The 14,701-nt window shown below is 42.7% G+C and overlaps 1 protein-coding gene across 1 annotated transcript in view; it reads left to right on the forward strand.

Moving 5' to 3' along the window:
- SLC46A3 (solute carrier family 46 member 3) overlaps positions 1-14,701 on the forward strand; it is a 55,535-nt gene that overhangs the window by 33,647 nt on the left and 7,187 nt on the right. Inside the window, exons 4-5 of the mRNA XM_073613370.1 lie at positions 10,301-10,384; positions 14,092-14,248. Of these exons, the coding sequence (XP_073469471.1) occupies positions 10,301-10,384; positions 14,092-14,248 (241 nt within the window). The remainder of the gene's footprint in view (positions 1-10,300; positions 10,385-14,091; positions 14,249-14,701) is intronic.

The raw sequence follows: 14,701 nt of genomic DNA on the forward strand, positions 1-14,701 counted from the left end.
CAAACTAATTGAAGCCAATTGGAGCCTCAGGCTCTAATCATATGCTTCTAAAAAAAAAAAAAAAAAAAAAAACCCATTGAAATCCATGCGTCCGGCGCCCTGCATGTAAATTAGGGGCCAGGAGGCGCATGGATTAGGGGGGCGGCACCCCTACGCCCCGTATGAACGGGCCACCACTGATTGGGGTAAACACCCAGTATGCACAAGGCCTTAGATGTGCATGTGGTTTGTGCAGATCTTTTTAGCACATAGGTTGTGAGTTTCTAACAAAACCTCTTTGGCTTGCTCAGGGCAGCTTGGCCAAGCTATGTAAAAGGTAAACCTGTGTTGAAAGAAAAATGGAGGCTGCCATTTCTCAGTTTATTTTATAAAAGTGCAAGTTCCCAGGTGGTCATCCCAATGCTGGCTTTACTACCCAGTCAGTCACTAGCCTGGAACAACAACGTGACCGCTCACACAGATCACAATACTATTTATGATTATATAGAATCTGGTGCAGCTATCATTGTAACCAATCAGCTTTTAACTTCAGCTTGTCCTATTAAACTTTAAAAATAAAACCTAGAAGCTGATTGGTTACTATGCACAGCTGTACCAGATTCCGCGTGCACCAGTTTTTGTAAATCGTCCCCATTGTCTTTATCTTCTTATCTCTCTAGATTGGCAGTGTGACAGACCCAACTAGGGCAGGGCTTTTGGAGGGGACTGCAGGGTAGCCTCTTGCCTACTGACTAGGGGTCGACCGATTATCGGTACGGCTGATTATCGTCGGTCAATATTCACTTTTTTTGAAGCATTGGTATCGGTCACAAACGTAATTGCCATCTACTTCCCAGATGGAGGTGACATGTAATCCTCGAACCTGTGCTGTTCTGTTCAAAGCTTTGTTTACAAATGTCTGATACAGATCAGCCTCAACTGTAGCCTCTTACCTTGTGATCGCTATAAATGTACATTGTGGGCGATGCACTGATCAAAATTCGGCCAATCCAGCAGGGACCTGCCAAATTTCAATCAGTGTGTGGCAGGGTGGATTTGATTTAAATAAAGTTGATTTTAAATCACTAGTAAAAAGACTTGATTTAAATCAACTTGATTTTAAATCATAATTTTTAAACAGCAACTGTCATCTCTCTCCCCCAGCTGCTCCTCTTCTGACCCGCTATTGACTCACCGACAATCCCATTCACTTTAATGGGATGGCTGGTGATGCGGCAGTGACACGGCAAGAGACATGGCGGCAGCAGGTGAGTGGATGCCCGCTAACAGGCGCTGCCATGATGGATCTGTGCTGACAGGTGCTCTTTAAATGTAAGGACTCATTCTTGCTGGTAGTTAGAATCTTTAATATTTGCTAGGGATGCACCGAAATTTCGGCCGCCGAAACATATTGGCCGAAAATTGATTTTTCGGCACTTTGCCAAAAGAGAAAACACTCCGATAATAGAGCCGAAAATGGGGTGGGGCCCCGCCCCTGGTGCCGCCCAGTACGGGGGTGTCGTCCTTGAGCGCCCCGTCCAGTCCTCTCTCTTCTCTCCTCCCCTCCCTCCCTCCTAAAGGCAGAAAGCAAAACAGTGCTCTGTGGAGGAAAGCTGTCAGCACACCGCGTTAAGGAGCGGCTTGTTGATATTATCAGCGGGAGGAGCATTATTAGTGCGCAGTGCTGCAGGGTCACCGGGTGATGTCATCTGGTTACCCCGCCCCTTATGACATCACAGTCCCATCTTGTCCCTGGACTGTGACGTCATAAGGGGCAGGGTCCCCGGATGACATCATCCGGGGACTCCGCCCCATGCCTATATAAGTCGTTGCGCACCGCGCACACGGCATTACAGCGGGAGAGAGCGTTGAGTCAACATCGGAAGAAGAGAAGAGGGAAGAAGACAACGGAGAAGACCGGGCAACCGCTAGCAAAAGAGCAGAAGATAGCAGAAGAGCCTGGCAGAAGATACCGGAGAACGCGGAGAAGAGGCCGGAGACAGTGGAGAAGTCGGAAGAGACCCCCGGAGCTACCTAATAAATTACTTTAAAAACCTGTGTAGTGTGTTTTTTTTATTGACACTTTTTCCCCCTTGTGAATGGGTAGGGGTACGATGTACCCCATACTCATTCACATAGGGTGGGGGGGCCACCAAAACGTAGAATATTAAATATCTAAATTGGGGCTGGGTGCTTGTTGAAAAATGTCCTCAATATTAATCTGGCGTCCCTTCATAAAGTTAAAGACATCCATGGCTGCGTGAATAAAAATTCCAAATTGGAACTAGACCAGTGAAAAAATATAAAAAAGATTCCGCGCCAAAATGTGTTGATAAATTAAAGTGTAATAATAGCAGCTACACCCTAACTAGATGAGGAAGTCATCAGTGCATAAGTGAGAAAAAGAGAATAGTAGGGAGCGCTGAATATATATAAAAAAAAAGAAATTTAAATATAAACCCAATTATATATAAGAAATGTATTATTTGTGTTCAACACTGGATATATATTTAAATTTCTTCTTTTTTATATATATTCAGCGCTCCCTACTATTCTCTTTTTCTCACTTATGCACTGATGACTTCCTCATCTAGTTAGGGTGTAGCTGCTATTATTACACTTTAATTTATCAACACATTTTGGCGCGGAATCTTTTTTATATTTTTTCACTAACCTTCAAGAGGTGGAGATCTACCTGAACAATAAGGGAGAAGTCAAAGATCACTGGGCACAGTGTTTCCCTTGTTTGCTATACTGTACAAGGTTGCAGAGTGGCCTCATTCACTTGAGTCATGCTTAGCAGGTGCTTAATCCACCAACTGTGACAGGGCATATAACTCTTGCTGCAGCTGTGACATGTGTACACCCTTGGCTACTGCAGCTAAAGGGGGTTCGGTAGGAGCAGAGCTGGTAAAAGCACGTCTTAACTTAACTATGTGCTTTCACCACCCCCCCAAACTGCAAATGTAAATTAACCCTTACTTTTCTGAGCCTCCTATAAGGTTGCTTTCGCACAGATGTGCTGTGGTTTACCTGCACCACGGGTGAAGCGCAGGGCATCTGCAACTTTCCTGGGTTAGCTGCACTTTGCCATAGACTTCTGTTATGCATTCAGGAGTTTTGGAGTGCTTTCACAAAGTGCATCAAGCCCGCAGGATATAATAGAAGTCTATGGCTAAGCACAGCAAACCTGCAGGAAAGCTGTAGGTCCACTGAACTGCACCCGTGGTGTGGGTAGACCGCAGCATATCAGTGTGAAAGCAGCCCTATACTATTATGCCCAGTGTATTGCTTTGTACTGACCTGAAGATCTCTTCTTTCCTGCTGCTGGCACCACTCTGGAGACCGCTAAGAGGGATAAGAGGTGGAGTTCAGTTGGTATAACCCCGCATGGGAAAGGAGCCAGCACTACAGAGGAGGCATCGGCTTATGCGGCTCTTGCTCTCTACTACAGCTCCAACTTTACATGCAGTCCCTCTGCATCGCACTCTCTTTGATGCTCTGGAATGGCGGGTCAGCAAGCCCAGACCGCGATCTACCAGTCACCTAGCCAGGATCTACTGGTAGATCCCGATCTACAGGTTGCTGACACCCACTTTAAACTGACTTCATAGGCAGATCAAAGTTCACCCCTTTTGATCTGTAGATGAATAAACAGAAATCTACAAAATTAAACAATGTTTCTTTTTATCTTTCTGTTTTAGCGGCTGAGCAATGTTGTTGATAAACATTGTCAGACTGTTTTTTTTTTGACAGCTCCAATTACCGGGACTTTGTTTACACAGTTTGACAGCTGAATGAGTCTTTGGTTGTTAACCTCCCTGACGGTTTTCCCGAGTGTGAGAGTTAAATTTCAGCACCATTAGCGGTAACCCCGAGCCACACTCGGGATTGCATTGCAGGATCCTGGTGTGGTATACTTACCTTGTCACCAGGATCCTGCAATGTCCCCCCGCTGTGTCTGCGGGCTCTGTCCTCCGCCCGATGCCTCTGTGTGCCGGGCTCCGTTCCCTGCGAGCGTCGTGACGCATGGGAGCTGAGCCTGGCGGCAAATTCAAAACAGTGAAAAATCATAACACATACAGTACATTGTAATCTTACAGATTACATTACCGTATGAAATTATTTCACATCCCTTTTGTCCCCAGTGCTTTGTCTAGTGCCCTGCATGCAGTTTTATATTATATATACTGTTCTTTCTGCCTGGAAACTGGAGATTGTCCATAGCAACCAAAAAGTGTCCCTTTATGTCAAAAGTGGTTTTAGACCAGCTAGAAAACAGTGATAGTATATTAGAACACTTGCAGAATTGCGCGATAGTGAATCGTGGGGAAATTAATTTTATTATTATTATATTATTATTTTTTTATAATTATTTATATTTATTTATATTATATTATAATTTATGATTTTGTGTTTCAAACTTCATCATATCCGGGATATCTACTAGACTCTTGGTGGACAGCTTTAAGTGTGTTATTGCTAAGAATAATAATTGTACTGCTTTGAGACGCAAAAATCTGACATAATCATACCGCCAGGAAGACGTGGTGGCCCCGCTCCTTAACAACCAGTAATTGCCATTTTTTTTTACATTTCAGCTGTCAGTGGGGGAATCCCGCTGACAGCTGAAAGAACTGAGCTTGAAAGTATCAGTTTCAGGTATCAGAGCATTTGCACAAGTATTGATACTTGTGCAAATGCTTAGTATCTGCACTGATACCAGTATCAGTATTGGTGCAACCCTAGTAAATAGCAATTAGATGGGGGGGGGGGGGGGGGGGTAATGTCCAGAGTTCAGCTTTGGGAAAAGAAAAATATCATATATGTGATTTTGTGCATTCTCGGGGGGGTGGGGGTGGGGGTCACTTTTTTGTTTTCGGCATTCTCTTAAAAACATCTACTAGAGGTAATGGCTCAGTTCTTGCTTGTCCTTTTGCACATCTCATCCCTCAAAAAAAGAAAACTCAGACAGAAGTCCCCAGCAATGATCCTTTCCAATGTTTGGTTTTACGAGAATACTCACATCTCTTCATTCTACGTGTTAGAAGGATCATTTTTTCTGACTACCTGACACTCTCCCATATTTTTTCTGTTGTAATCAATTTCTATTTAAATTGTCAGCTGTGTCCCCAAACACCCTGCTGAACTTTGTCACTTCCTTCAATCCTTCTAAATAAACAGTAGGATGGTTTTTGTCTTTTCAGCAGATTTCTAAATTAAACATTACAGGTCTAAAAAGGTAAACAAGCCTTATCCTAAAATTAAAAATACTCAACTCAGTACAAAGTACACAAACATTATATAATTGGAATGATTACATATGGCAGGTTCACCCTTGACCCTGGTCTGACTCTGGAGGCCTTGGCAGGCTGGCAGGGTAAGGGAAAAACAGACAAGTTATCCAGGCCCCCCTGAAGCCCTTCATCCACCCCTGCTCTTACCCCCCCCCCTTTTTTTTTTATCTTTCCTTGCTTTCTTTCTTTCCTGCCCCTTTGTCCCCTGAACACCACCTTTATAAATCCTTTTATACCCCTACCCTTGCTAGGTACAACTGTCCACTTCAGATAAGCTGCTCTAGAGCTGTATTTGGTGGACTTCTTAACAACGTAGTACTTAACTAAGGGATCCTTTACCTATTACCTTTTTCCCCTTCCTCTCCACTCCTCCCCTCACCTTTTTTTTTTTCCTTTTTCAGGTTATACTGTTTGTAGTATAATTGTTGGCTCACCCAACTTCTGAATTTCACTCCTTTAAAGTGTTACTAAACCCACAACATTAAAATCAGTCTGTATATGCAGTAAAGCATGCTTGTTATATTTACTGTGGTACCTAAGGGGTTAATCCTCCACATTGTGTAAAAAGGCTGTGTGATCCTGTATGCATAGATCCTCCTCTTCTTCCACTGACTCCAGAACAGGTCCAGATAAGACAGAGTTACTGGAGTCAGGCTTCACACGCTCAGTTTGGTATGTATTGCTAGAGAGTTTTTTTTCCCTTGGTTGAGTGCATGTGATCAGCACAGGGCCTATCAGCACTGTCCATACAGAGGGTCAGGGGTCCTGGATCCTGATAGGACAGTCAATGCAGTATGAAAACTCCTCCTACAAGCTTTTACCAGACACTGATAGAAGTCACAAGACTGTTCTAACTGCTGATGAGAAAAGGTATTTAGCAGTTTGTATTTACTAAAACTATTGCATTTCCATGTTCTGTGTATTGTGGGGGACCAGATATAGTGAATGCAGGGTCCTGGGTTTAGTAACACTTTAACTCAGAATCTACCGTTTGTATTTTGTAGTCTATACTGTGGGTACCATATGCCAAAAAATGAATAATAATCATTATGCAAAAAAAAAAACCAACATCTTTTTGGTTGGAAATCCACTTTAAAAGCCTGTAGTAAAGGAAAGGTATTAAGTGATACCATAAAACCAGAAGTCCGTTTCATTAGCAAACCTTTAATAATTTGATAAGTGCTGACTCATTCCCTCTTATCAAAGTTATATATATTACTGCTTTTTGGTTATACAGCAGTACTATAATCTTCAGACATCAGCCTTTCTCTATATGTTGTTGAACACTTATTGCATTATTCGGGTCACTAGTTTAATTCAGAAGCCTACCATCTACACAGGAAACTAGCAAGTTAACATTCCACGGCTTCTATCTCAGCCATGATGGTATTGCCTTCAAAGAGTTAAAGCTGAACTCCATCCATCAGTCTTGCACAATTGTACAGACCTCTCTTCTGTACTGAAATTGCTTACTCTTATTTCACTGCACACGGTGAGCTTCGAATTAGAATCTGCAGTAAGTCAGATAAAGCCTCATTACTGACTGCTAGGGTCTGCAAAGAGCCATGCAGCAAGTACCAAAGTGCCACATATGGTCTTCTGGCCCAAGTTGGACACCAGTGGTAGAGCTTATGGCCACCTTTAGAGGGTTTTAACCATAATTGTGTTCTGTGACTGCATTGGGTACCACTAATAAAGGCTTTTTTTAAAAATTATTTTTATTGTAATTTTCAGATAACATACAAGAAACAAACACATAACAAGTGAGAGTCAGTCTGACACCAGACCTCACTCTCCAACAACATTCAAAAATTAAAACTCAGAACACGTCTCAGAATTGGGCCCGCAGTATAACTCTGAGGCTTGAAATAAGACCATAATACCAGTATGTATTATATGTACTTAAATTCAGCATCATACAATGTCATTATTTTAGCTCCACAAATCTATGGCATATGACCCGCCATCACCCATTGACACTTGAACCACAGATGTAATGCTCAGGTCCACATCTCCATATCAATAATATTTAACGAACGATGATCAATAACCACCCATCTGCATACCGGACATAAAATTAAATTCCCACCGGTAATAGAATACATCCATTTAATCAGACACCGTGGATGCACTATGCATCCATCCACTCCACACTTTATCAAACTTATGAGGTATACCTCTACTGGTATACGTGGCTTTATATAGAGGGATGGCTTTATTAATGAGTGCCTTCCATGCTGGAACAGTCAGGGGATTAGGCTTTTTCCAGGAAAGTACTAATAATTTCCTAGCATAATAAAACAATAAAGTCAATAGCGTACGTGTCACATTTCTGGGGGCTAGGGCATCAACGAAACCCAAAAGGCAGGTCTCCACTTCCAACCGCACACACAGTGTTGTAATCTCCCCTATACATTCAGTAACTCCACACCAAAAACATTTGATAGCTGCACACTCCCAAAGGATGTGGAGGAAGTCTGCACTGTTTGACGTGCATCACCAGCAACTGGGCGACTGGGTAGGAAAAATTTTAGTCAATCTGGCCAGGGTCCGGTATATACGGTGTAGAAATTTATATTGGATAAGATGATCTCTGGCCGACACTAATCTGGAGAAATTAATCTCCCAAACATCATCCCAGTCACCCCCGTCCATCTGGGGGAACACCGCCTCCCAAGCAGCTCTACAGCGTGCAAGTAGCTTGTCAACCTCACTAAACATATATAGCATAAAACATCTAATAGTGAACAGTCCTCCTTATTGGAAAAGTGATATAAAGAGCAGGGTGATAGGTAGACAGCAGTGCCAAAATCTTGAAACTGGTAGTCTATGTGTACACTTTCAGACACAGTACAGTCCTTTCCAATCCCCTGTGTAATGGACACCATACAAGACCACCACCGATGATAATATCTGCTTACCAGATGTACTGGACATTTAAAAAGGCCAGTAACGCTTGTGGCTGATTATCCCGCCAGGGACTTTGGATTGCAGTCTGACCAAGGATCAGTAGTCCTGCGGGCGATCCCTCTCTTTCCAGATGTTAGGAACGTCCCACTTGAAAATAATAGAAGAGACTCCACATCATGTAAATCCAACGATTTATTGGTTAAAAGCACCTCCCACACACAGAGGAATAGTAAAAACACAGGCCGGTAAAAACATACAACGAGCGCCCCCGCGCTTCTGGGACTTGTAAGTCGCGATGATGTCAACACATCATCCTCCCTAAGCGTTTAGTCAGAGATTGACGTCGTCCTGGTGCCCCATGTGGAGTCTCTTCTATTATTTTCGAGTGGGACGTTCCTAACATCTGGAGAGAGAGGGATTGCCTGCAGGACTATTGATCCTTGGTCAGATTGCAATCCAAAGGCCCTGGCAGGGTAATCAGCCACAAGCGTTACTGGCCTTTTTAAAGGTCCAGTACATCTGGTAAGCAGACATTTCTTATCATCGGTGGTGGTCTCGTATGGTGTTCATTACACAGGGGATTGGAGGGGACTGTACTGTGTCTGAAAGTCTAAACGTGGACCACTAATTTCAAGATTTTGGCACTGCTGTCTACCTATCACCCTGCTCTTTACATCACCTTTCCAATAAGGAGGACTGTTCACGATTAGATGTTTTATGCTGTATGTGTTAAGCATGACTCTGTTCCATATTATGCTGTTTTTGTGATATCACACATTTGAGTCGCAGCTGTCCGTGTAGCTTCAATGCTGCTTTCATTTTAAGCGCGTTTTTTTCTCCCATAAAACCTCACAATTGCTTGTAAGTAATGGAGAGGGCCTTATCTAAAGAGTCATCTCTAAGCAATGTTTCCAGACACTCGCTTGAACCTGAAGAGGCGACGCACTAAATTGAGTGGTATATGCATGCCTAAGTTGTAAATAGCAAAACAAATGAGTATTGGGTAGATGAAATTTAGTTTTCAAGGCATCAATCTGGAGGAGCTTTCCATTACACACAATGGGGTTGATTTACTGAAGCTGGAGAGTGCATAATCTGGTGTGGCTCTGCATAGAAACCAATTAACTTCCAGGTTTTATTATCAAAGGTAATTGAACAAGCTAAAGTTAGAAGCTGATTGGCTACCATGCACAGCTGCACTAGATTTTGCACTCTCCAGGTTTTAGTAAATTGACCTGAATATCTCTCACTTTTTTTATGCCAGATTTGGTCCATATGACCAGGTCTTGGTAAGTGAAAAATTGTGGCAACTGAGGATTTTTCCACAGCAGTGTATGTGGGGAAATTTTGGTACAGTCCCCCGCAACAATAAAGGCTTTTTTAGCAACAAAGTTAAAGGATAAGTTCACCTTTCATAACATGTTACACCCATAATCGGGGTGTAACATGTTATGAATGCACCGACCCCCACACCTCCCGCTCCCCTGCTGTGACAGCTAGCGAGGAATCTTCTCCCCTCCAGCTGTCAGAATTTTTAAAAAATGCAGCCGTGGGGGGCACTGCCCACCCGGCCGCACATACACAGCTCTCTGTGAATAGAAAACAACAAGGTCCGGCAGCCTTTGCGGCTGTTGGCTTGTAGTTTTCCATGAACTACCGCAGTGCTGTGAGCGTTGTGATAGTTGATTTATTCTTCTTGTCGGCATGTATTGGCTTCCTCATATGGGGTATGAGGAAGCCGATACAGTGACAGATCTCCAGAAGACCTGAGGGGCACCAGCAATCTGCTGATCACTGGTGCAATGCTTTACAGGCTCCTGCAACAAAAAATAATAAATGCACATTTTTTTACCTGCAAAAAAATGTGTGTTTATTTATTTTTTTGGGAAAAGGTGAACTTATCCTTTAAAACTGATATATGGTCAGGCATTTGGTCAATGCTTCTAGTGTATAGTCAGCTTTATTGGCAATCCATATTTTCTCTTAATATGTCACACAAGGAGAATTTCTAAAACTGTGTTAATAACAATAACAGATGAAATGTGTAATAATGTTTTTATTCCTTATAGGTGTTTTAATAATTAATGTCTGATATGTTAAACTTTTTTTTACAGTGAGAGTCCCTCTTCTGTTTTCTGCCATGCCTCTTCCAGTGCTGAGATCAATGATGTCCAAAATAGTTTTGGATAATGAACAAGGTAAAATGTTATACACACTCTGTGAGCACAATCAGAATATATACAAAGTGAAATGAAAGAATAAGTCTACCCATAAATACATTTTTTAAAAATCGGTTGATTCTGGTTGGTTTGATACCACGTTAATTCCTTGAAATAGGCCCTTAAAGAGGAAGTTTCCGCTTTGAAGGACCAGCAATGCTACAGCACTGCAGATGTGACATGTCTCGTGTCTGATGTTTTCAACCACCCTCTACTGTGGATGGCCCAAAGTTATGAATGCAAGAGGTGATAACCTAGGACTACAGGAGTAAAACCTATAATTCAACCCAAAACTGAATAATCAGCTTTGGGTAGAGTTGCTATTTAAAAAGTTGACGTCTTTTCATCAGCTTAATGATTATGTATTTAGAGAAAGTATCAAAAATTAAAATAGGTACTGAAAGGCAGAACATATATTGAGAACAGTGGTTCTCAATATATGCTGGCCACGCAGCTGCTATGGGGCCTAGGATAGAAGCTGAGCCTCTGTTTAGGAAAACTAAACTGTGAAGCAGGGTTAGGCAACATTAAAGAGGTGGAGATCTATCTGAAACAAAGGCCCCTGCCCCCACCTATAACTGGCCTTCACAGCAAGGAGCACATAGAGGGGCAAACGCATGAAAGACAAAACCAGAGAACATTCCCAGCTCAACTCACCAACCAGTCTGCTGACCAACTGAATTAACCTGTCCAACAGTCTGCGTTAAAAACAGGGGTTTAGTTAGCACGCATTTGCAAACGCATGCATAAGCTGCAAGGCCTCTTCATGGCACCCTGTGTATTGCTTGCAGTCCAAATCGGATCTATCTATGAACAACATGGGAGAAGGCAAAGATCACCAGGCACAGTTTCGCCTCCTCATACCTGATTTAAACCTCCAATTGCCGTACTACCGTGTGGCAGTCGCAGTTGAGTCACGGTTTTACCACCCCAATCTCTACCCCCTGTAGCTGCTGAGGCAGCAGCCAAAGGTATACACATGTTGCAGCAGGAATTGGGCTCCCTGTTGTTTTTGGTGGGTGCAACAACCTGTCAATCATGACCCATTCAAATAAACTGCATGCTTCTGCGGGGTCCAAGGGGTTAAAGCAGGTGGTAAGAAAGCAACACAACGCTGCCTGCTTTCACCCCTTATTTGCTGTGCTGTAGTGTACAAGGTTGCAGGGCACTTGGAAACTGCTAGCCAGGATAAGAGATGAAGTACAGTTGGTATCACTCCGCATGTGACAGGAGCCAGCACTACAGAGGAGGCATCAGATTATGCAGCTCTTGCTCCCTACTACAGCTCCAACTTTACAAGTAGTCCCTCTGCATTTTGTTTGATGCTCTGGAATGGTGGGTCAGCAAGCTCGGACCGCAATGTACCAGTCACCTGTCTGCCATATACAGGTTGCTGACCCCCAATCCATTGTATAAGAACAAAAGGCAGACTTTAGGGTCTATGTTGGTCACAGATCCCCTTTGTGCAGTAAAAACTATTATTATTATTATTACTACTACTTCAACTATAATTTTTATCCAAAGGACTGTTCCCTGACTATGCTGACAACTTTCTTGCTGCCCTTTTTTGATTTAGGCCAGGTTCACACTACTGCGCTTTCCGTACGGCCGCATTTACATGGACACAGCAGCCCGTTCATTGCATGGCCTGCTGTACTTATGAAAAATGCAGGGAAAATGTCCTTGCACCTTTTACAAAATCGCAGCCACAGGGAAACCACATAATGCTTTGTGGTTCCCAGCATGGAAAAAGGCGCTGCGGTTTTCAGTGTGTGGGGGTGCCTTCAGACAGCAGTGCGTTTTTTGCTGTGGATACAGGAAAACCTGCAGTTTACACACAGTCCCGCAACTGAAGAAGTGTGAACCTAGCCTAAGGCATACGTTATATTAAAAAAAAAATGACACATAGGGGTAAATTTATCAAAACTGCACTGAATCTGGTGCAGCTGTGCATAGTTACCAATCAGCTTCTATGTTTTATTATCAAAGCTTAATTGAACATGCTGAATTTAGAAGCTGATTGGTTACTCCATATTCTGTGTGCACCAGTTTTAGTAAATCTCCCCCATATTGTCACAGTTGACACTGCCAGCTGAGAATTAGCTAATGGCCCCATCAGAATTCTGCTGTGGGACCCTATGATCAAAAGTTATGTTCCTGACTTAGAGGGTTTTGTAATTTTGTAGCGGGACTTTGGTTATACAGTACATGCTCCCTTGCTCATTTACCCCCGATCTGTAATGAACAATCATTTGTTAACCTCGTAGCCTTCCCCTTTCCTCAAAGAGGAGGTCCAGGCTCCTGCAGAAAAAAATTAAAAGTCAGCAGGTACAAATACTGTAGCTGCTGACTTTTAATTTTGGTACACTTACCTGTCCAGGAATCCAGCATCCCCATGCAATTTTTTTCCTTTGTCTCTTGGTTGCTGCCGCTGCCATTGCTTGTAGGGGAGTTTGGCAGTGAAGCCTTGTGGCTTCACAGCTGGTTCCCTACTGCGCATGCACAAAGTGTGCTGCACTTTCTGAATGGCCCGGTGGGGGAAGGAGGAGGGGGGCCGGACTTCCTGGTGATCTCGCTGCAGCGAGATCACCTAGAAGTGGGATCTGACAAAACCAGATACCCACTCCCCCTGAAAAGTGTCAATTGTGACACTGGGGGGGCAGATAAGCTGAGCTTCCACTTTTGGGTGGAGCTCCACAATAATAATTCCGAATTGTACCTTTGAGCCCAGCCCCCACCAAACAGCTGGGCAAAACCTTGAGTCTGTTACAAATAGCACTGTGTCAAATAAAGGTAAAATAAATTTTTTTAGACATACAAATAATTATAACCCTTTAAAAAATATGTGAAAGTGAGCATGGGCTTGAAGGAAGTTGTTAACTTAGGCAAAATCCCATCGCCAGACCACTCAAGAAAAGGACAAAATGGCATTTGCATTAGATTTGGAGGAGGTATAAGTTAAAGATAATGTAAATCTAGTAATAAAATTACTGTATATCGCAGTATTTTATAAATGTGGCAGTGTTTTTTTCTTTAAAGCAGCAGTATGCCCTCAGTCAGATCATAATGCTGCTCCCTATGGATCCCATAGTTTTGGGTAGATAGGCCCTTTCATTTAGTGATTACATTGATCATGGAATGGAGGCTCTTTCATGCTGGGTCCTCTGGGAATGACATAACAATACCCAAGTTCCATAACTATATATTGACACAAGGCTTCTATCACTTATTATCCGTCTACAACAGGGGTCACCAAACATTTCAAGCAAAGGGCCAGTTTATTGTCCCTCAGACTTTAGGAGGGCCGGATTGTGGCCAGCAGAGGTAGAAAATGTCACGGGCTCAACATGAGTGAGAATAAATATGGCCTCAGGGTTAGAGGTCAATATTAGTAGGAGGAATAGTATCCCATCATTGGTATTGGTGGAAGAAATAGTGCCCCATTGTTGGTGTCAGTGGGAGGAATAGTGCCCCAAGGGCCAGATAACGGCTGGCAAAGGGCCACATTTGGACCTCGGGTTGCAGTTTGGAGACCCCTGGTCTACAAGGTACAAAATACAAATCAAGCCTTGTATGCAAATCCCGCTCACTAGTAGCTATCTTGATTAATGTTAGACTTCACTTTTACTTGATACATTTGACCCCCAGTCTTTTTTAACACAGCTTCCTTATTTCGTCTGTTTCAGGAGCTCTGTTTGCATGCATCGCCTGTCTGGAGAATTTAACTGGAAGCTTAACCATCACTTTTTACAACAGCATCTATGCAGCCACTGTCTTGTGGTTTCCTGGCTTTTGTTTCCTGTTGTCAGCTGCGCTTTGCTTAATTCCGATAGGAGTAGTGTGGTAAGAAGCTATGTTTGTGGTATTTACACAGATATCAAATTTTCTAGTTAAAGTATTTTATATACAGTACATACTTTACCTCATCAACCAATTACATTTTTTGTAAAAATTAGACGTTATGTAATTCTGATTCTAAAGGCCTCTTTGTTAAACAGGATAAGCTTGTGATGGACACAAGCTGTGAATTTGGTTAATGATTAAATTAGATTAGGGGGGGGGGATACTGTTCTGTATGGTTATGAATTTATTGCTCGTTGAGATAGACTTTTACTTGCTTTCAGTAAAGATTGTAATACACGGACAAATACTGACGTGATTTGTCTAATTTTGGTACAGTCGTTCCCTTAACCACTTAAGGATAAGCCTCGTTTTGGATTTTAGGTGTTTACATGTTTAAAACAGGTTTTTCTGCTAGAAAATTACTTAGAACCCCCAAACATTATATATGGTTTT

This window comes from Aquarana catesbeiana, linkage group LG02 (genome assembly GCF_042186555.1).
Source record: "Aquarana catesbeiana isolate 2022-GZ linkage group LG02, ASM4218655v1, whole genome shotgun sequence".
Classification (NCBI taxonomy): Eukaryota; Metazoa; Chordata; class Amphibia; order Anura; family Ranidae; genus Aquarana; species Aquarana catesbeiana.